Source organism: Malaya genurostris, chromosome 3, assembly GCF_030247185.1.
Source record: "Malaya genurostris strain Urasoe2022 chromosome 3, Malgen_1.1, whole genome shotgun sequence".
NCBI lineage: Eukaryota > Metazoa > Arthropoda > Insecta > Diptera > Culicidae > Malaya > Malaya genurostris.
In genome coordinates this window covers 113,966,293-113,988,990 of record NC_080572.1, presented here as the reverse complement: position 1 = coordinate 113,988,990, position 22,698 = coordinate 113,966,293, and the positions used below count along the sequence as shown (strand labels likewise).

Sequence of the window (22,698 nt, the reverse complement as noted above, 5' to 3'; positions counted from 1 at the left end):
TAGTGAACAAATTGCATTTTTGTTTTATATTCTCTATTTTATTCTACAAGTTGAATATTAATTGATGTTTGGATATCTTTAAAGTTCTTCTCGTATTAATATTAGCTCAGTCCCTGATATTAGCCACATACCTTTTTGTTTGATTGAGCGTTACCGCTAGGTGTGGTAGCACCTACAACACTTTTTGATTCGAACAATGTAATATTATACACTATTCTCGATTAAATGATTATCCAAATTCAAATTTTGCACTGTACTTATTACACATTTTCTTTAAATTATAGGCAATACCGGTACTTAAGAGAATTGTTCATCCCGACTTCAATCGTGACAATCCATCGGCAAACATTGGTTTGCTCTTCCTAACAAAACATGTCGAAGAAAATTATTCAGATCAATGCCTGTTTAAATACAATGAAAATATCAATGAACACAATTGCTATTTAGTTAGCTGGAACAATTCAGACGATTCAGAGATCAACACTCAGCTGAGAATATACCGCATTGATTTAGAAACGACACCATCGTGTCAACCAAATTTCTTCTGTCAATCAAATATCAAGCTAACAGATTGTGATTATTTTCATGGTTCACCACTGATGTGTAGCGATCAATCCGGTATCTACTACAAACAGGCAGGATTGGTAACGAAGCGAAATCATCGGTGTGATGCCAGTAAACCTGAATCGATCTTGAAAATTGCTTCACTACTACCGTGGATCAGAGAGCAACTTATGCCCAGTTTCGTACAGATACCAAGTGACCGTGAACCATCCTACAAGTATTTACCGGCTACGTGAGTGCATTATACATTAGCGGAATTGATGTCGTGAAATTTGTACTTTTAAGTTGAAAAATATCTTCGATATGTATTATACTTGCAGCTATTCAATCATATTCAAACGCAGTGTAAATAAACCATTGACTTGTGAAATATGTTTATTTTATTCATATCGATCCACAATTTCCTCTCATTTGAATGAATTGTGACCAAAATGAGGGAACGGCTTACATATAAAAAAGTATAAAAATATAATTCTTCCTGTGATTGGGGAAGCGATGTTTTGCAGTATTATACCAAATACCACTATCAAAACAATTATTTTACAAAATAAGATGAAAATGAAAGGATATTAAATTAGTGCTAGATCCCAGTTCCAGTCTTGGTGCAACAATTGGTTAGAAAATTATAATATTTTTTGCCTTTCTCATGTAGAAAGGTTATGCAATCACTGTGAAAACCAACTTTTGAACCTAGGCCCGGAAGGCCAAGTTTCATATACCATTCGAGTGTGTTAATAATTTTATACCATCACTGAAAAGGGTGAAAAACCGTAAAAAAAAAGGGCTAAATCGACCTCAAATCTTCTCCAATTGATAGTTTTTATCAGTAGGCGATCAAACAAACCGATTTCGGTTATTCTTTTAGGAATCGACGACAATTATTTTGAAGAATACCAAAGTATTATATATGATAGTATGATCGATATGAGAAAGGCATCATTACACCGCTAGGTGGATTAAAACAGGTTTTTTAAGGGCCGTGAAATACTCAGAGTATGAAGTGGAGCGAAAAAATGTATAGAAATTCTCTCATGGTTCATTCATTGTGAGACACGAGTTCTTGTAGCATCTTCTACCGGATTGAAAATGTTGTACACAATATAAAGAAATATCGAGCAACTTTTGTCAAATTATCGGCAATCACCAGCACTGATTTGTATATTTAACACCTTTTATAACGTTGTCATTGAGGTCCGTCTCAAAAAATGTGATTACAATTCATTTCAATCAAATGTTAAGAAAATTATAATTTAATCCTCGAAACAAAAACCTGTTTTGATCCACTTAAAGGTGTGATGATGCCTAATATTACTCATATTCTCGGAAATAACAAAACTAAAAGAAATTTTCTTTTATTTTTTGCAGCATCGGTCCAAATTGGAATTTAAAAACTTTCAACACACTACTCCCTGTAGTTCTGGAAAGCCTTTTCTTTGGGCCTTTCGTTAGTGAAAATTGGTGTTGCCATCTCGTAGAAAAATGATTGAATTTCGTTTTGGTATATTAGACCATTACTTTTGGTACTTCCGAAACCGTGTTGCGGGGACCACTATCGCTGAAGTCGGTTCGTATGACCACCAACTTACATTTTGTTATTTCCGAACCGGAAGCCTGATCCGGACAAAATTGAGAAATTTCGTAAAGAATCGTGCATAGGGCACTGATCTTACAAACCAATTGTATGTTCGAGCCTCAACCTGATGAGATTTGTAGTGTCAGTAGAATCGTAGCACCAACGATGCAATGGTTCTGTACACTCTGAATCGTCTGCGAAGTCTGTTGAAACAGAAAGTCAAATTCCACTACTGGAATGTAATACCAATGCTTTGCCTTTTTGTAAAGAGCCGTAAGAGCTTTTGTGTGAATTTAAGATCTAAAAGATGATATTCATCCGATCGAAATGTCCATGCTTCCTCACGCTGAAAATAATTTGCACGCTAGCATCATGTGCAAAGCATTCGATCTATCACTGCTTGTAGAACACATGGAATTCATGAAAATAAACACTTAACTCATAAAATGAGTGTAAAAACTGTTGATATTTAGTGTAAATCATACTACGTTTATATGAAATGCACTCAAAACGATCAGAGCAATTCCAGGAATGAGTAGACGAAAAAGTGACAAAATCAGAATCGACCTTCTCCGATTTGGATGAAACTTTGCACATGGCTTCAGTAAGGCAAACCATAAGTTCTGAACCGATGCTATGGCTATGCGTCCCAGGGTGCAAGCGGCGCACGGACAGCGCTCCATTACTTAAATTACTGACTGACTCCATTACTTTAATTACTGACTGACCAGAAGTCATAAATAAAAAAAGCAAAAAGTAAAAATTCGATGGGATTCCATCACACACAGCGATGAATGGAGCGCTGTCCGTGCGCCGCTTGCACCCTGGGACGTATAGCCATACGCTACAACTCCAGGCACTCAAGCAATAGTTTTGGACAAATCTTCCATTCCGGTGTTATAACTAACTATATAGAGATGAGAAAATATCAACACAATGAAACACATTGTGTGAGAAACCGTCGTGGGCAGAATGTGACAACTTCTCGTAACTTTACTTTTGCCGGTTCGGATAGTAAATGGCAAACGACCTTTGCCTTTACTTTCTGACATATCAGAGACTCGGATGACTTGTATCGCTAAGATGCCTAAGTTCGACTCCTCTGGTAGAAGGTAAAAGTTTAGATACGAGAAGCCTTCTGCTTACTTAAATGACCCTTGTCACGTCTCACTTTTCCGCACTTTATTCTTCACATCCTTGCTCTTCCTTGAGTACTATGGCTCTATAATTTTCTTATTCTTTCTCTTCTTATAATCTCTAGTTAGTTTGATATCGTTAAAAAACCGAAAAAAGTTAAAAAAAATTCTGAAAAATCACAAATAATTACAATTTCTCCTGGCTTTAAATTAGATTTTGCCTTTTTTAAGAAAATCAGATTGCTGATTTTTGATAAAATCATGAGTCACAAGTTTTTCTAATTTTTCGCAAAAATATGCTGCAAATTCTTCTATTGATTTGACAAATTTCTCTAGATCACATCTGTCAGTAGAAACCCATTGTTCAAATCTTATCTCAGTCAAATCACGTTCCTCGAAATTGTCTAAAACGTTTCTCTCCAGATCTTGTGTCGCTGGACAACTTTTGCATTCACGGAGGTAGCAGGATCTTTTGGATGAGTCACATAATAGCTTTTTTAAATAATAATTATTTGCATCATACTTGAAATATTTTTCAACAGCATGAATCATTAATGAAACATTCTCATGGATTGTGCAAACACATATGTTATGTGAACCAGAACTTCCAAGCAACTTGCAGTGTTTTGGTCTTAATGCTGCAAATGTACTAAATCCAATATTTTGATCTGGAAATTCCTCCTTATAACCCAAATAAATTTCTTTCAATGATGAATAAAGCAATCGTTTTTGTTTACGTTCACACTTACCATTCATTCTGACTGTGACGCAATCTCTTGATCCCGGCATTACTCTGCTGACGTCATCGCTGTTGAAATATTGAAGCACCTCGTTTTCTATCGTTTCGTCTTGCCGCGTCCCGTTTGTTTCTTGGCTTTTTTTTCGTCCGTTGATTCTCTTGCCTCCGACACAATGTATTTGTTTGCCTGGAATTGGGTATCTATTTTCTCCTTTGACCACGAGTTTGGCAAGACTGACAACAAACGCACTTTTTCATTCCTAGTGCAATCAGGCTTAGCAAACTGCTCTATCATTTTAGTAATCACTTCATCCAACTCTGCTGCTTTCGTTTTGAGTCCACATAGATTTCAATTGAAACAGAGTTGACCGATTCAAGTGTTTTGAACATACATTTGTGCTGTACTCATTTCCACTAGAAAATGAAGTGTTTAACACATGTAGTTCGATTCAATAGCAAAACACATCACATCCAAAGGGAAAACGCATCAAAGCTAATTGAATAATCTAATCTCGCATCTTAGTAAATTTGCACGTGAAATTTTGAAACAAATCGCTTTGGTTATGTACTGATATGAGAAAGCATATTAAATTGAAGTGGTGTTTACATTTGAATCGATCGCGCAAATTTTTATCAGTGTAGATACACACACTTGAAATCAATTCAATTCCAGCTTGGTATATTGAAGTGCTGGAACAGATCGGCAGTACAAAGTTTTTCTGTTTGCTCAGTCATCAATATTATGGTTTCTGAGATTCGTTTAGTAGATTTACTGAATTTTCGCCAAAGTACATATTTTTGTCGAGATTTGACAAAATCTTGTGCCTGAACTCATCAGTGATTGACGGTTATCCTGAAATCAGCAAATGCGTTTACCGGAATTTCGTAATACGTGTTAGCTTTTGCCAAAATTCAGCAAGACAACTGTCATTTACGTTTTACATTTTCGCTTGGCACTAAGCAGTTATTTTCTGGCGAAATACTTCGGAGCAATTTTCCGGTTGTCATTAGATAAAATGGAATAAAAACATGAATAACGTAGTGGATATTTTTTGCAATTTCGTACAAAAATAAAACGCAATCTTGGTCCGCAATTGGATGTTTATAATTTATGAAAACGAATTCTTTGTTTACTTTCAATTACTGAAATCTCATTATTTCATAAATTTAACTTCGTTGCTTTTGCCTAACATTCAAAAAAGGATTTGCCGAATTATTTTCTTTTGCCGAGATGATTACTGAATACTGGTAATTGATAATGGTAACCACATTTTATATTTCTGCTATGTAACCACAGTTGCTCGATGTCACCAATCATACTGTTTTATGGTACTTCTAGGTTTTCATGTACATTTTTACAGTGAACCCAGTATTAGGTTCGCTTATTATTGATCCAATTTTCACTGATTGAATATTTTAATGAAACTGAAATAATCAATTCGTTAATATTGATAACATGATAAATTTGGTAGATTGTATCACTTTCGTAAAGACGTTATTTTCCGTCATCATCATTCCTAAACATTGGGTGAGTTTGGAGGATTAAAGTTGAAAGACAAACAGAAGAATGAAACATCTAACATAAAAATAGAAGAAAACAACTCATGATTCAAGATTAATTTAATTTGGGTTCCTGTATGAAATGATCGGCATGCATAATTATTTACAGGAAACTGGTTTTCGGGTTTTTCAGTTTGCAGAATTTCTGATGGCATACGAAGAGAACAACCTGCGATAAACCGTTGCCTGAATTCTCTATGCAGTCAGTGAATATCTTCTTAACGAAGAACAGATTGGCTAACAAGTTATCAAACTTTTGTTTGACAATGTTTGTAGCATTAAGGATATTGATTTAATGGAGTATTTTTTATTTGAATCCAGTTGAGTTGGCGGTACGCTCCTCATTACTAATTACAGAGTAAAACACTAAACATTATTTATATACAATTGTATACTGAAACAGATCTGCGACGGAAAGTGCCTTCCAATAGCTTGTGATAAGAATAACATCATAAACGGTAACCAAACGCTGGAATTCAACCTCAGGTAATATTTCGGTCCATTGCAATGATTCATAACTTTGAACCTAGCATAATACATATACTGCTGTTAATGAGTGTTGTCGAATAATATTTTATTAAAAATAAAACTTCCGAAATGTTTCGAAGTGCAAGTTGTTTTTGATGTGGAACACATCTTTATTTTCTATATAGGGGTGCAAATCAGAAACTTAAGGAAAAATATACGTAGAAATGTGGTTAGGTTTTAAACACTTACAGCTTAGTCTATTTTGTATCAATTATTAATATTAATTCATCATTTGATTGGAAATATTTCTAAATTTCGATTTGAATGTATCAAGCCACGTATTTTCAATTACATATGGCTGAAATTTTGATTGGTAGCGAGCCATAGACGACGGGTTTGAAGGAGTAAGCGATATATCTCGGTTAATTTTTCAAAAGGGCGTATAAGCAAGTGACAGTTTCTCTTTGTTTACTTTCTCTTCTATCAATTACCAAGCGGTTTCCACGATTATCACTCAACTCTTTGCATGAAGCGATACCCAAAACTTTCGACTTTCAAACAGAATAGTGATATCAAAGAAAATATTTTCAATCACATCACAATAATCGAAAGAGAGAGTGATTAAAGAAAATCTGTCACTTGCTTATACGCTCTAATGAAAAATCATCCGAAATATCAAAGCATCGCTCTGATTTCTCAATCAATGCAAAAGCGAAGCTGTTGGAAGCACGCGAATCTATAAATAGAAGCGAAATTATAGCTAACGTATCAGTCCTACGCGTAGCATGCTAGAGGTAGGTTGCTGCTAGACAGCAAGACAAAAAGTGCCATAAAACGATTTGAAGCTTTAATTGGTATGCTCTGATCTTGTCTCATGCAAGCTCGAATGAAATTCCATGTTATGTCGTTTCGCCTGAGAAATTGACAACTACCCCAGGATAAATTTTGAGTGCGATTAATTTCTAACTTATATAAGATGAACTCGATTGATAATGAGAAAATCGCTTCAACCGAAATCTCAGAACGGTAGAGAAACTTAACGCTATATAAATAACTGCTTGCATACAAAACTTGAACACAAGCTAGCCGAAAAGAAACTTTAATATCGTATCGCAAGTATGTACCTTTGTACAATTGCGTACATTTTTTATATTGGTGTAATTTCGTCGACTATAAAACAAACAATGTTCGGTGTTGGTTCCTAATCAAGATCAATGTAAGCAGACTCTCGTGCAATTGCGGATTCAAAAGTGTGACGATTGATTAAAAATGTCGATCATTAGAAATTTTGGTTGCCTTGTTCCACATCAATGGCTCGAACAACCCCATGGGGCTTATCTTTGTAGTTTTATCTACTAATTTCGAAATTAAGCTTACATAAGTGTTTTGGCATGGATGGAATGACTTCCGAAGGTATATTTTCAAAGAAATAATACTTTTAATGAAACTATTTAAACTGATAAGTGGCTGGATATTTCAGCAGTTGCCACGGAAAATTAACATAAATCAATTCGTGAAGTTTCTGTCACTAGTTGCAATTCATCGATATTTTGTTCATCATTTACTCTTCGTAAAAATATGGAAAACAAAACTATTATCTCTCCAAGCAATTTCCTGAAAAATCACTTCGAAGGCTAAATACTAGCTGATGCACTTCCCTCTGAGAGCTCGTAAAACACATGTATAAAATCGAATCGGTTCCTTTGATTGAACGCTGTTTGATGGAAGTTTCATGAGCGTGCTAAGATCCTGGGATTCTTGAAAGAACAAGGTGTGCGCGATGTAAAGTAATCATCAGAAATCAGAATAAAAAGGCTCATAACGGCACGTTCCCAACATTGCGGGGATTTGTGTCTTGCCGTTACTTCTCATAATTTTCTGAAGTGATAGAATGAATAGCAAAGGAAAGGGAAGGGAGTGGTAGTGTGGACGAGTGGAATAAAAAAAAAAAAACAAAAAATATATATAGCAAACAGAAGCAACTTCCAAAAAGCAGGACTTTCTTGCGAGAGTAATTAAAGCCCTTTTCGCCATTTTTTTAAAAGCCCAGTAACTAAAAGTCGGATATATTCTTGGGTTTTTAACGCAATGTGGAAAATGGCTTTAAGAATTCTTTTAGAATGGGTTTGATGAGTAGATGTTTTGTACTTTTGTAATTATGTCGAAAGACTATGTAATCACAGTGAAAACCATTTTGTATATAATTCATATGTTCAAAGATCTTATAATTCTATGGACTGAATTTTTTTTTCGAAAAAGATGACATGAAGAAGGACGAATTCATTAGAAGTAAAATGCAAAAAAAAAAAAGAAACTTACAAGCGACACAAAATCTGCATACGAGGTAAATTACACACCTAGAAAATATCGTATAAATTTACGTCTTCTAAGACCGACATATATGAGCGTCAAAAATGACTCATTTTTACCTTAGATCTAACACATATTTAATGTATTCTGACATATTTTTAAGTTTTGAAGCAAGTAAATTTACTCGTCTGCTTTAAAAGTAGTGTACGTTCGACACATATGTATATCATTCTTGTAAAATTCAGTCATTTTACGAACTACGTTCTTATGATTTGAGTCATATGCGGATTTACGTCACCGGTAAATTTTATTATTTTTTGCTGTGTATAACACTTAATTCGTCAAATGACTGAATTTTACAAAAATGACTATAAGAGCAAGTGACAGTTTCTCTTTGTTCACTCTCTCTTTCGATTACACTGAGGTCTTTTTTATGCGGTTTTTACGCGACTTTTTTATGCGAATTTTCAGAGTTATGCGTTTTTTTATGCGAATTTTCAGAGTTATGCGGTTCCCCTTCTGCGGTTTTTTTATGAGAAGTTTCGGAGTTATGCGGTTTTTTTATGCGAATTTTCAGAGTTGTGCGTTTTTTTATGCGGTTTTTTTAATGCGGTACGTAAATTCGCATAAAAAAGACTTCTGTGTTTTCTGTTGTAATTAAAAAGATTTTCTTGGATTTCACAGTTCAGTTTGAAAGTTGAAAGTTTCGGGTATAATTCTATGCAAAGAGTTAAGTGATGAACGTGTGAACCGCATGGTAATTAATAGAAGAGAAAGTAAACAAAGAGAAACTGTCACTTGCGCTTACGGCCTTCTGGAAAATCAACCGAGATTTAAGCTTCTCTTTTCCAAGCTTGTGTTCAAGTTTTATATGCAAGCAGTTATTTTTATAGCGTTAACTTATATAAATTAGAAATTGATCTTAAGCACTCAAAATTTATCCTGGGGTAGTTGTCAATTTCTCTGGCGAAACGACATAACATGGAATTTCATCCGAGCTGTCATGCAAGCTCAGAGCATACCAACTAAAGCTTCAAATCGTTTTATGGCACTTTTTATCTTGCTGTCTAGCAACAACCTAACTCTAGCATGCTACGCGTAGGACTGATACGTTAGCTATAATTTTGCTTCTATTTATAGATTCACGTGCTTCCAATAGCTTCGCTTTTGCATTGATTGACCAATCAGAGCGATGCTTTCCCTTTGATATATTGCTTACTCCTTCAAAACCGTCGTCTATGGCAGGGAAATCCGATATGCCGGAGACTTTTAGCAGACAAAATAGGACACTGTTCGCTATTAATCAAAATTTCATTCATTTATAATTGAAAATATGTGACTTGATACATTCAAATCGAATCTTAGAAATGTTTCCAATCAAATAATGAACTAATATTAATAATTGATAGAAAATATACTGAGCTGTAAGTGTTTAAAACCTGACCACATTTCTACGTGTATTTTTCCTTGAGTTTCTGATTTGCACCCCTATATAGAAAATAAAAATGTGTCGGAATCGGAAATTGCACCTCCAGAATGACCTTTGTGAAATTATTTACCAAATAAAAAATTTCCGCCATTTCATAATTTGGCATGTGTTTTATTTAAATTACAAATCAGCAAGCTCCCAAAAATTATCTATTTTTTGCACCTGGCTCCGTGCAATTGAGTGCCGAAATACCATTTCCAAAGCAATCATTATCATTAAATCATCAGAATGCAAGAAATAAAGGGTTTGTTGTTCCTTCAATATTTTTAATGACCAAATTTGCTATTGATATAAAATACTTCTCTACTCGGAATGTGGCTATTATTCATTGTTCTGGTGTGACTTAACTAACTGAACTCTAACATTTTCAGAACGCAACCAAGCGAATGTGACCATATTTTCGAAGTTTGCTGCCAATCAACACAAATTAAGCCGCTAAAACTGGTTTCGTCTATGCGCAGTTCCAGCAATAAACAGTGTGGCGTCAGAAACGTTAATGTTATTGGATTCCGAATCACGGGAAATACTGATGGAGTGTCACAGTATGGTATAATTACTGGGTCCAATGATTCTCTCTTTGATAATTGCCAAAGCGTTTCATTTTTCACAGGTGAACTACCTTGGACGTTGATGGTGATGACCAGGATGATTGTACTCGATGTATCCAAAGACATTCACGTGGGATCTGCTTCACTTATTTCACCTGGAGTCGCATTGACTGCTGCTCACGTAATATCTAAAGCTTATGATGGCGAAATTTTTGTTCGTGGGGGTGAATGGGACTTGAGTGGTGAATATGAACTGTTACCGGCCGAGGTCAAATGTTTATCAAAACATGTTTTAAAATGAATCACCAATTTCTTGTTTCGCTTCACAGAATCGTCAGGTATCTCGAACGATAATCCACGAAAACTACAACACACAACATCATAATAATATTGCTTTACTGGTGTTTGATAAGCCGTTGGAGTTAGATCGACATATCCAACTAATATGTCTACCACTGGAACCGATTGAGTTTAACCGAAAGTCTTGTCTAACAGGAGGTTGGGGTGAAAACCAGCTCCAGGGTAAACACATGGTGAACATTATGAAAAAAATTGAAGTCCCTCTGATGGATCACGATCAATGCGAAGCAGCCTTCCGTACTACGAGGTTAGGTCAGAACTTTATATTGGATGAAAGTTACATCTGCGCTGGTGGTGAGGAAAATGTTGATGTTTGTACCGGTGATGGCGGAGCTCCTTTAGTTTGCTCGGATCCCAGTGGAATATACTATCAAATCGGTATAGTTGCCTGGGGTATAGGCTGCGGAAAACGTGGTATACCTGGTGCATACACAAATGTGACAATGTATAGAGAGTGGATTGAAGCGAAGATGCAAAAGTTATCAGAAGATTTTAAATAAAGGCGCAGGTTATACTGGTGTACCATCTTTTTTTTTCATTCCATTCAACTCTCAAATTTATGTTACTGATCCATTTATATTTCAAGAATCCTGAATATTTGAACTCGATAGTTTGAAATATTACCTTGACTATTTGTTGATAGGCAGTCAAAGCAGTGTTTGGAAAAAAGATTTTCAAATTTATAAATTCGGTTTTGCTGAGAGGTTCGGAAAAGGTTTCGCCGTTTTGCTGATAAGTTTTTATCATGAACGATTGCATGATGTCGAATTTCTATAAGTAGAATATCTTAAAGATTCCGTTTTACTGTTCATCAAAGTACTCAAAAACCCAGTAAAGTTTTGACCAGGTTTGGCTAACTGCCATCACAGTCGGCAGATATTTTAGTGCTATCGTGAAAATCGGCAGAATTTCAAGGAAAAGAATCTCAACTCGCCAAACCGCCATCGAATGCGAAAACTGGAAGAGACTTAAAAAGACTGGGGACGCTGGTCTGTCCATAAGACGATGTGAGGTTTTTTTCCAAGCAAAGGTTCATTGAAATCAAACCGGAATGAAAGTGTTGATATCTATTCCTCAAACTGAAATAAAAATCCGTTAATTTTGAACACTTGATTGTTTTATTTTATCGGAACTATTTTAAGATAGAATAGTTCTATCAGTTCCAAATATTGCGTGATTCGAGACTCTTCATTCGGTGTATTGTGAAATCAACTTTACCTGTTTCTTTCAGGATAAGGGATACCGGGGCAATTTTATTTTTTTTTATAAACTATGTTTTCTTGATGTTGTTCGTAAGGGAGTACGTTTCTTCTTTTTTCGGAATTGATGAGTAAATTTCTATTTTTGTAAACTAATAAATGTAATTCGGATCAATTTACATCCTTTTTCTAAAAAAAGTCATATAACTGAAAATGATATTCAAAACTCAACAAACTGGTACAAGGATTTCCACTGTGAACTTGTTTTTCATAAATACCCTTACTTCATAGACAATATACATTAGTTTTTCTTCGCCGTGGGATCCACAATGCATAGTACTTTAAACCTAATACATTTCGAATATCATATTAGTATGTTGGTATTCATTAGTTAATCTAAACACTGTTTTTATGAATCGGTTTGCTATTATAAATTACAATAAATAAAATACATTTATTTTGTACATGACCTTATAACTATTTCAGGTTGGTTTGTATCAGTTCATCACTTTTCATTGTAGACTTATTTTGTTTTGTGTAAAACGTGATTGTTCTCGAAAACATTAATTGTGGTAGGTTTGCCAAATTTTTTGCGGGATTGGTTGGTCGAGATGCTTATTTAGCATGTTTTATCATCAACAAATAGATAACATATATTAGAATCATTAGAGTTCAAAGCTGTTGTTGAAAAAAAAAGAAGTTCCAATATTTTATGAATTAATTGCCACTAAACCTTTAAGTATTTGGAATTCTCGACTGGTTTTGTCAGAGATCGATACAACCCCGAACAAAACTTTAAATTTAAATTTAAAGCGAATGGCACGTCGTGAAAGCTTGGTTAAACTACATGAACACCCAGTCATAACTTCAAAACAATTATATGAATGGGCAGCGCAGAGACGTCGAGATGCATTCACGGTCATGTCTTTTTGTTACGTGTCACAAGAAGAATATGAACGGGGTGTGACCGAGTGGAGTAGTGTTTATAAGGATACCAAAATGATTCCAGGCACACAGAAATACCATTCTTTCGTTCCGATTTCAGAACCCACAATCGTCACAAGACTGTATTCGAATGACGATGCACGTAGTACTCATACAATTTTCAAAAACTTAAATCCTTAAATATAATTAAGAAATATTCATGTACATGCAATAATTGTAGATATAGCAAGCAAATAAACAATTCATGGAAATATAAAAAATGGTGTTATAATTAAATATCCAAGTATCTCAAGAACAGCTACTTTTAGAAGAAAGGATATCATGAACAAATTTATCACCTTTAACCTGTAGAATAATATTCTACTGTTTAAATGATTATTTTTCAACGAGAACTTGAATTTTCGAATATATCTGTAAATTGTCACTTCTTCACTTTTCAAAAGGCACGGATGGGATAGCCATCAATCTGTAGGTTTTAATAAGAGCTTTAAAAAGACTCCTGACACTCCTTTACTAACTCTAGGGGAGCAGGTCGCCCCATAATACGGCTTCCACTCTTTTCCACCTAACAACAAGACAATCGGCCACGTTAAGCTAACGCAAATGAGCCCAATAAAAATTTTATTATAAAAAAAAAAAAAAAAAAGAGCTTTAAAATAAAAATTATCAATGAAAATCAAAACCCTGATTTTTTTTGGTTCATTTTAAAATTATTGAGAAAAAGAATCAATGTTTTTTCAGTGTATATTGTTTTTAGAGTGCCCTATTGATTCCCTACAACTTCTTCCTGGACGCCATTTCTGATGAACGGTTTCGTCGATACTTAGGTTATGTTTGTACTTACTCTTCTTACTTTTTTCTATGGAAGGGGCTGCGAACCTTCTATGGCACATGTACAGAAGGAAAACGGATCGTGAAGACGGGGGCTGGGCAAGTCGTTAAGATTCCGGACGACAACCCAGAGAAAATGGTTCTTTGAATCAAATCTGGTAGGAATAAGAAAAAGTGTTGCGCTACGAGCAAAATAGATTGATCAAGTGGAGGGAGATGTACAAAATATCCGTACCTTGAGTGGCTAGTGACAAGCAGTCACGGACCGAAGTAGTTGGAGACACATGCTTAATACAATGAAGGATACCTTCGAAATAACTTTCTTTGGTTCTTGAAAAAAATCAGAATAGTTTGTTTGTGCTTCAACTAGTACAACCTACAAAATGGAGTAGTTCCACTATTTCCGGTGCTTCTGGAATCGGAAACCAGAATTGTCGGATTCGCCGCGTTTAGCCTTTAACTGGAATTGATTGACCATAGGAATAACCATGAGACCGTTCATTTGAACCTTAGCTTATAAATCACGCCATTTCTGAGGAATGTGGCTAAGTAGTTTGAAATTGAAATGGTATGAAAATGCAGCATGGTCTCACAAGTCAGTTGTTGTATGTTCGAGCCTCGACTTGGACGGATTCTTAGTGTCGGTAGGATCTTAGCACTAGCCGTGCAATGATTCTGTACGCTATGATTCGGCGGCGAAGTCTGTTGAAACAGAAAGGCTAAATTTCACGAAAGGAATGTAATAGCAGGACTTTACTATACACACACACCTAAAGACATTTTACGTACTCGACAAACTGAGTCAAATAGTATATGAAATTTGATCATCCCGGTCTCAGTGATTCCACAACCTTACTAAATGAGAACGGCAAAAAGCTGGAAAATGAGAGTAAATATTATGTATGCACAACGCGCGTATCCGTACTGTATTTTACAGTATTGTACTGTATTTTTTCCCCAAATACTTTGTACTATTTTTTACTGGATTTCAATTTGTACTGTATTTTTCATTTAAAATGTACTGTATTTTTCGTATCAAAAATCACTACAAAGTTTTAAATCTTTAACGCATCGAATTGCGACTTGCCACTATACAAACCGCCAGAAAGAAAAGTGACAACAGGTAGTGCATATCGGAGAACCCGCAGATCACAAAATTACAATATTGCAATTGTTGTTTCACGCCCTGGTTGTTTCAAATAAAATGTTGTTGATTTAACTAACATATCTGTTGATTTTGTCATAACTATTCAGGTAACGGAAATTGTTGCATTCAAATGCTGTCACTTGGCGGAGAACGAAGACAGCAAAACGCAGAACAAAAAACCTCTTCATTTAACCAGAAGCGTTTCAATTGAAAATTTTCAATGGTAAATGAACGTCATTTATGTTAGTTACGTAGTGGTCGTTTTATGTAAGTGAAAGTATGCAGAAGAATATAACAGTTAATTGTAAAACAAGTTTTCCATGTGTTAAAAAGATATTCCTACAGTATAAATGTTTTGATACCATCTGAGAGTAATGTATTCTAGGACAGTTCATGTCAATGTTATTAAAACCGCTTAACCAGTGCCGTAGTTGTTCAAATTTAATTGGTTAGTCCTTGACTTTGTTGATGGGGCGCCTGGATTTCCATGGTACAGGGGCGCATTGCAATTGACTGAAGTTAGATTTTTTCACGGGGTTTGCTGTTTCTTCATCTTCGTATTTTTGTATACAACAGTTATATAGTTCTATTATCAGACTTATTTGTTGCGAGCGAGGCGCCGTATTTTCCTCAACAACTCATTTTTAACTCTTTTGTACGTTTCCTGAAGCTCTACAATTGCCACACAAATCAACCATGAAGACTCATTTGTAACAGACATAAGTGTTATCATAATCTGAATGTTAATGTTTCTAAGTACCCAGGTGTTGAGATTTCCACTTTCTGTATTTATTATTCTTTCAAATAATAGTTCCGATTGTGTGATTTTGAGATAGAGTTCAAAATCTACTTCTTCAAAACTGCACAGAAAGAAATTATGAATTTTACAGGTGACATAATTCTTACTAATTTACAGCCAAGCAGATATGTGTTTCTGTGGCCCAGTCGACTATCTGGTGTGCTTTGTGATCTAATGTTTCCGTCTATCATCAAAAACCATTTGAAATTGCATATTGCACCAAATGCATGATACTTGAGAATATTAGATCATGCCTAACGTGCAACCTAAACTGATGTAGAACTCATCGATAACGTAAAAGACCCCGTGTGTAGTGGAGGATGTACTGAAACCAATTGCCAATTGCACTAAACCTGTGCTACACTTTTTGCACCGATACCACTTCGCAGTTTGGAAGAAACCTGTAAAATTGAATTGAATCAGATGTAACAAAAAGTAAGTAAGTGTAAGTAAGTGAAATTTACGCGCTAAACATGTTAATTTCAATCAATCATGATGGAAAATACAACTGATAGAAAGAAAATGGAGAATTATCTACTTTAAAGTTTACTCTGCATAAAAAATTTAACGGCAACGAATTTAATATTAATATGTGAATAGATTTTTTGAAATTTATATTACATTTAATGGAAAATTGTGTCTAATGCAGATTTCCGTTTTCACTGTTTTTGTAAGCATTAAGATTCCATTTTATTAACACAGAAAAAAATTGTAAATTTTACAGGTTACACAATTCTACAAACGATACGATTCATAACAACTTAATATGTCAATTGACGCAATATTCCACTCGAGCAGAATTTTACTAGCTCCTAATGTAATTTGCACTTGGCTACCAAGTGACGCTGTATGCGTTTAGAGGTATCAAATATTCACTAAGCAGATATGTGCTTCTGTGGCCCAGTCGATTAACTGGAGCGCTTTGAGATCTGATGCTTCTTTTGTTCAAGTCTCGCGCAGTTGCTATCGATATTTTGTATTTTATTTCATTCGTTTTCAAGCCATGTAATTTTCATATCACACAATTCTACATGTTCTTGCATATAAATTAGTTTAAAACATGACGCTCCATTTATGTGCATCTTATAAGATGTAAAATCACAAGATTTTTTTGAACTGAGAAATTTTCAGATATTTTTACTGTATAAATTGTCAAAAGACGCAAAAATTGACGTAATTTGAACTTGGTTAGCAAGTGGGACTATATAAATTTGTATGAACCATTTACTCATCAGCGGCTTGGGTGACTCAGTCAACTAACGGACATACTTTGCCATTTAATGATTCTTGGTTGAAGTTACCATTGTTTGCTCTATGAGTTTTTATTTTTTTATAATTGTCAACACTCACAACATTACATGTTTTTCACGTAAGTTTGCGTGAAGCATCAAATAGTGCATGTTTTGATAATTCTGTGAAAACTTATTTCAATCTTAGTTTGTTTAAAATTGTAGATTGAAGACGGCATTCATTCCTAGCAGCTGTCCCGGATTGTTCTACACTGTATCAAGCATATGTTTCAATTCCACGGTTCATGACCCAAAATCTTTTTATAAGGAATTACAACTGGCATTTTTCCGCGCTTGACAAGTTGTTATTAATAATATATATTTTAAAATTCATAAAATCCAAGATGACGGCTTTTGGTTTGTGGATATTCTATCAACTCGCTATACAATTAGTGTTTTTGAAACAGGTTTGACAAGTAAGTTATTGTAATTAATGTCATATTATTCTCATGTGGTCGCCGTAAAATTTTACTGTTACAATTATGCAAGTGACGCATTGAAAGTTTGCAAGTCAACTAGTACGTGTGATTGTCGATATTCAGATATGTAGAAAAAGCATGTCAGTTTTATTCGTATTTACGTCATCCAGTTATGTCTGACATTACTCACCAGTTTTTTCTGCTAAAAATAAAAGACACTATTCTGGCTTACTGGCTTTCCCCTAACGGAGACGATGATTTTGAAAGAATGGGGGATATATAAGCTGGAAAGAATTGGTTCATCAATGCAGCAGCGAAACTGTGGAGGCTGCGATCAATTGTTATTAACTCGATGAAACTTTTTGCTATGTCGTTTTCGCCTAAGATATCTGCTACTACCCCAGATAAATCTTGCGTGCTAAAGATTAATTTCTAATTTAAATAAGATGATCTTGGTTAATCTGACATAACTGTTTACAAATTGAAAAGGTGATGGTGGTTTATACCGAAGAAAGTTTTTGATTTTATTCAAGTTTGAAAAAAAGAAATTTGACAGAATCTTCTAGTCATGTTTTTGAAAATATTAGTAATATGAAAAAGACATCATTACAGCACTAGGTTTTTCATTTTCACATATTACCTTGTAACTCCGAAATTCGGTTCCTGATGAAATTAAATAACAAGCTATGGGACCACAAGACCTTTCATTTGAATCTAAGTTAGTGAAAATCGGTTCGGCCATCTCTGAAAAAGTGATTGCGGTGATGGCGATACCAAAAACCTGTTTTAATCCACCTACTGGTGTAATTATGCTTTTCTCATACCAATCATACTATCATATATAATACTGTAGTATTCTTCAAAATAATTTTCTTCGATTCTTGAAAGAATAACCGAAATCGGTTTGTTTGACCGTATACTGATAAAAACTATCAATTGGAGAAAATTTGGATCAGGAATCAGGAATCAGAACAAATTGGCTCAAATGGCACGTTCCCCTTGATATTTGGAGATTTGTGCCTTGCCATCAATTTGTTTTAGCATCATTTTCCCGATATATAAGAGGGAAGGATTGAAAGGAAATGGTAAGGGTTGGACTAGGAGGATGGGAAAAATTGACGACACAAAAACACATAAAAGCAGAAGTAAATTCTGCACCCCTAAGGGATGCCGAACAATCTGCTGAGGATCACATTTAGTGGAAGCAGAAGTAAATTCTGAACCTCTACGAGGTCCCGAACAGTCTGCTGTTAATAAAACCTCCAACCCACGAGAGGATTTAGAGATCTTACAAAAGCGACACCATTCTGAACTCCCGGAAGAATGCAGAACGATTCGCAGTATGTACGAGCAGAAGTAAATTCGGCACCCCCTAAAGAATGCCAAACAATCTGCTAAACCCTATTTAAGGTGAATACAGAAGGGATTCATTCACTCCAGGAAGAACGATGAACCCTTCTGCCTATAGCTCCTTACCACATTGGGTGAGAAACGAGAGAATATCCTTCAATTTTAGCTCCGCATACACAGACTCAACCATGTATGGAGAACCAAAAACCCGGATACGTAGCTGCGTCAATGCGGGACAGTTACATATCAGATGATATGAAGTACCATAATCGCATTCACACAAATCACACGAATAATACTCAGCACGTTGAATAGTAGCCATGTGATAATTGAGTTTGCAATGTCCAGTCAGAGCTCTGACCAGAATACTGCAATGTTGCTTGGAGAAATGCAGTAGACACTTTGACATTTTCAGATTTAAATCTGGTAGAAATGCTTTTGTCTGAGCGCAAGTTTGCAAGCTGCGCCAGTAGCTGGCATGTTTGGATGCAGCCCAAGAACGAATCTTGTGATTTATCCAACTAGTTGAAAGTGGTAAAGCTGGTTCAGGACCAACGAAATCATTCGTTGCACCAGCTCTAGCCAACTCATCAGCCCATTCATTTCCAGTAATACCAGAATGGCCGGGTACCCATAAGAAGTAAACAGCATTTGAAATGCTGAGGTCTTCAATTTGAGTTCGACATGCGATCACTAGATTCGACCGTGAGTCATTCGAACTGAGTGCTTTTAAGGCTGCCTGACTGTCGGAACAAAAATAAATTCGCTTACCACAGATCCTCTGCTGAAGTGCCGATTGTACTCCACACAGAATCGCGTAGATTTCTGCTTGGAACACAGTACAGTATCTACCAAGTGAATGAGACTGCTCCAGCCTCATTTCACGACAGTAGACACCAGCACCAGCACGACCATTCAACAGAGAACCGTCCGTATAACAAACTATGTGTTCATCAAGTTGTCGTTCCAGACAACCAGACAACCATTCCTCACGAAGAGGATAGCTCACATGGAATGTTTTGAAAGGAAAACTGCATGTGAGAGTTAGGTCACTAGGAGCGAGTAAATACTCATCCCATGTAACCATTTGAGACCACAAGCGAGTGTGGCTGGTAGCATAATCTAATGGGTTACTGTTCCAAAGCCCTGTAACCTTAAGACGGTATGCACAAGATAATGCTTCTTGTTTTAGGAACACATGTAGTGGTTTAATGCACAGTAGCGCCTCTAGAGCAGCAGTAGGAGTTGTCGTGAATGCTCCTGTCATCGCCATTAGGACCATCCTTTGGAGATGATTTAGCTTTGACTGAACTGTCGCGACTTCTCCTTTCTGCCACCATACAAGACAACCATATGCTAAAATTGGTCTAACAATAGTTGTGTAGATCCAATGAATATATCTGGGTTTGAGTCCCCATGATTTTCCAAAAGCTCGTCTGCATTGGCCGAAAGCCATACAAGCTCTCTTAATCCTGAAGTCAATGTGAGCAGACCAATTCAGTTTTGAGTCAAGAATAACCCCGACGTATTTAACTTGATCGACCACAGTGACCCCTGAACCAAAGAACTGCAACGGACGAGCTCCTGTAATTATCCTACGATAAGTGAAAAGCACCATTGATGTTTTGCCCGGATTTACAGATAATCCAAACCTGACAACACCATTGTTCAACAGATCGCAGGGCTTGCTGCATTAAATCAAAGAGAGTGTTAATGCTTATACCGGTCATCAATATATGATAATCGTCGGCAAAACCATAAGTCGGAAATCCAAGGTTATTAAGTTTCCTTAACAAACTATCAGCGACTAGGTTCCATAAAAGTGGGGATAGTACACCACCTTGAGGACACCCACAGACACTCAGCTTTCTAATCTCTGCTTGCCGAAGCGATGAACAAAGAAGTCGATTGCTAAGCATTGCGTGTATCCAATTTGTGATACTTGAAGGTATGCCATGACCACGGGCTGCTTCCAGAATTGAATTGAAAGACACGTTATCAAAGGCACCTTCAATATCTAGGAAAACTCCCAAGCAAGATTGCTTTTGTGAAAAAGCTTTTTCAATGTTGTACACAACATCATGTAACAGGGTTGTAGTGGACTTTCCACGCTGGTAAGCATGTTGCATTCCATGTAGCGGTTGCACGCCCAGACTAACATTCCTGATATAGTGATCGACTATGCGTTCCACTGTTTTAAGAAGAAATGAGCTAAGACTGATAGGCCTGAAACTCTTCGCTTCCTCATAAGTGTCGCGACCGCCTTTGGGAATAAATTTGACAATTATTTCCTGCCAGGCTCTTGGAATATATCCAGTCGCAAGACTAAAAGTAAGTATTTTCTTCAAAACATGTTTGAAATGTTCATACCCTTTCTGCAGTAACACTGGGAAAACTCCATCCTTTCCAGGAGATTTGTACGGAGCAAAACTCTCAACTGCCCATTTGACCGATTCAATCGTCACAACGCTTCGAGCAAGGGCCCAAGAATCGTAACTACCTGAAAAAGTCTCGGGAAGAGCTGTCGGTGATGGATCCATACATCCTGGAAAGTGAGTGTTAAAAAGGCAGTGAAGTACATCACTTTCATCAGACAAGTGTTCACCATCTGAAGTTCTTAAGAAACTGACATTAAAGTCCTTAGACTTCGAAAGTAACTTATTTAATCTGCTAGCCTCGTTGAGACTAGAGACATTTGTGCAGAGGCTTTTCCAACCACTTCGCTCAGACGATCGAAGAGCATTTTTGTAAGCCCTTCGAGCCAACACGAATGCCTCCGACCCATCTCTGCGTCGGTGGTTCCAAGCTCTTCTGCATAGTTTCCTTAGTCTAGCAAGTTCAGCATTCCACCAAGGAGTTACTCTAGTAGCTCGCACAATCCGAAGTGGACAAGCCTCTTCATATGCTGCAACTATGAGTGAATTTGTCTCGTCGACAACATTTTCCAAATCAATTGGGGTTTCAATTGTTGGTTGGTACCCGTAAAATCTAGTCGCCAAGCCCTCTTCATAGAGGTCCCAGTTTGTAGATTTGGGATTACGATATGTGACAATATCAAATTTAACGTTTGAATGATCAAAGAATATGTACTTATGATCAGACAACGAAGGTTCGAGCTCATCGGAGACGAGCCAATTCACCAACTCATGCGCAATTCTATCAGAGCAGAGAGTTACGTCCAAAACCTCCTCTCTTCCAGATCTCGCAAAAGTTGGGCGGTTTCCTGCATTGACTATGTGCAGGTTTGTACTGCTCACGAATTCCATCATATCAGAGCCTCTCGAATTTATATCTGTGCTGCCCCAAATGATATGGTGAGCATTTATGTCACTGCCGATTACAAGCGGTATATCACTCTTGCAGCAGTATGATACAACCTTTTTGAAGTCATCGCTTGGCGAAGGTTGGTTATGCGGTAAATATGCCGAACAATAGACATATTTCCTGTCTATGCCATCAATAGTCATACTAACTGTGACAGCACAAATATCCCGAGTTGTGAGCTCCGATATGAGAGAAACATCGAGAGCACTATTTGCAAGTATGCATGCTCGAGGCATTTCACGTGGATTTGTCATACCGATCTTGTTGAAGGCAACAAAGACTGGGTTTAACAATTTTCCAACGTAGAAGTTTCCCTTTTGGAAATATGGTTCTTGAACCAAAGCTATAGAAGCTTTACCTTCTTGAAGAAGTCTGGATAGATTCATAGTTGCTGTACGTTTATGCTGAAGATTGATTTGTGCCACTCTAACCATTATAAATTAGAGTAACGAACATTCCACCTCCAGCACCAACCGTACAACAACTACAAGAAACCAAATATATTGGCTTATAATCGCCTATAGCGAACCATGTAAGGATTTTTTTAAATGTTATTATCATTTAAATCCCACGAGTTGCGAAGAAAGAAGTCGTCCACTGTGCCAGAGCTTCGCTTAACACAGTAAGGGAACACCCCAAGTTATTCCG

The 22,698-nt window shown here is 36.3% G+C and overlaps 2 protein-coding genes across 3 annotated transcripts in view; both read left to right on the top strand.

Annotated features, from left to right (window-relative positions):
* LOC131433931 (uncharacterized) overlaps positions 1-22,698 on the top strand; it is a 55,703-nt gene that overhangs the window by 5,706 nt on the left and 27,299 nt on the right. The window contains exons 2-5 of the mRNA XM_058600552.1: positions 285-798; positions 10,301-10,381; positions 10,450-10,568; positions 10,717-11,140. Of these exons, the coding sequence (XP_058456535.1) occupies positions 285-798; positions 10,301-10,381; positions 10,450-10,568; positions 10,717-11,140 (1,138 nt within the window). The remainder of the gene's footprint in view (positions 1-284; positions 799-10,300; positions 10,382-10,449; positions 10,569-10,716; positions 11,141-22,698) is intronic.
* LOC131439433 (phenoloxidase-activating factor 2-like) lies at positions 5,453-11,250 on the top strand. Of its 2 annotated transcripts, XM_058610422.1 has the most exons (6): positions 5,453-5,540; positions 5,706-5,904; positions 5,976-6,058; positions 10,211-10,386; positions 10,450-10,655; positions 10,717-11,250. In XM_058610422.1, exons 4-6 carry the CDS (start codon positions 10,293-10,295, stop codon positions 11,245-11,247), a joined length of 831 nt encoding a protein of 276 aa, XP_058466405.1. In that variant the 5' UTR covers positions 5,453-5,540; positions 5,706-5,904; positions 5,976-6,058; positions 10,211-10,292; the 3' UTR covers positions 11,248-11,250. The 2 variants fall into 2 exon arrangements, with proteins under 2 accessions (XP_058466405.1, XP_058466406.1); XM_058610423.1 differs by lacking the exon at positions 5,453-5,540 and having other exon boundaries at positions 5,692-5,904.

Excerpts from the sequence above, each read along its gene's own strand:
- LOC131439433 (XM_058610422.1), top strand. The coding sequence starts at position 10,293 with ATGCGCAGTTCCAGCAATAAACAGTGTGGCGTCAGAAACGTTAATGTT. Across the intron at positions 10,387-10,449 it reads TGATGGAGTGTCACAGTATG|GTGAACTACCTTGGACGTTG; the intron begins GTATAATTACTG and ends CATTTTTCACAG. Across the intron at positions 10,656-10,716 it reads ATGAACTGTTACCGGCCGAG|AATCGTCAGGTATCTCGAAC; the intron begins GTCAAATGTTTA and ends TTCGCTTCACAG.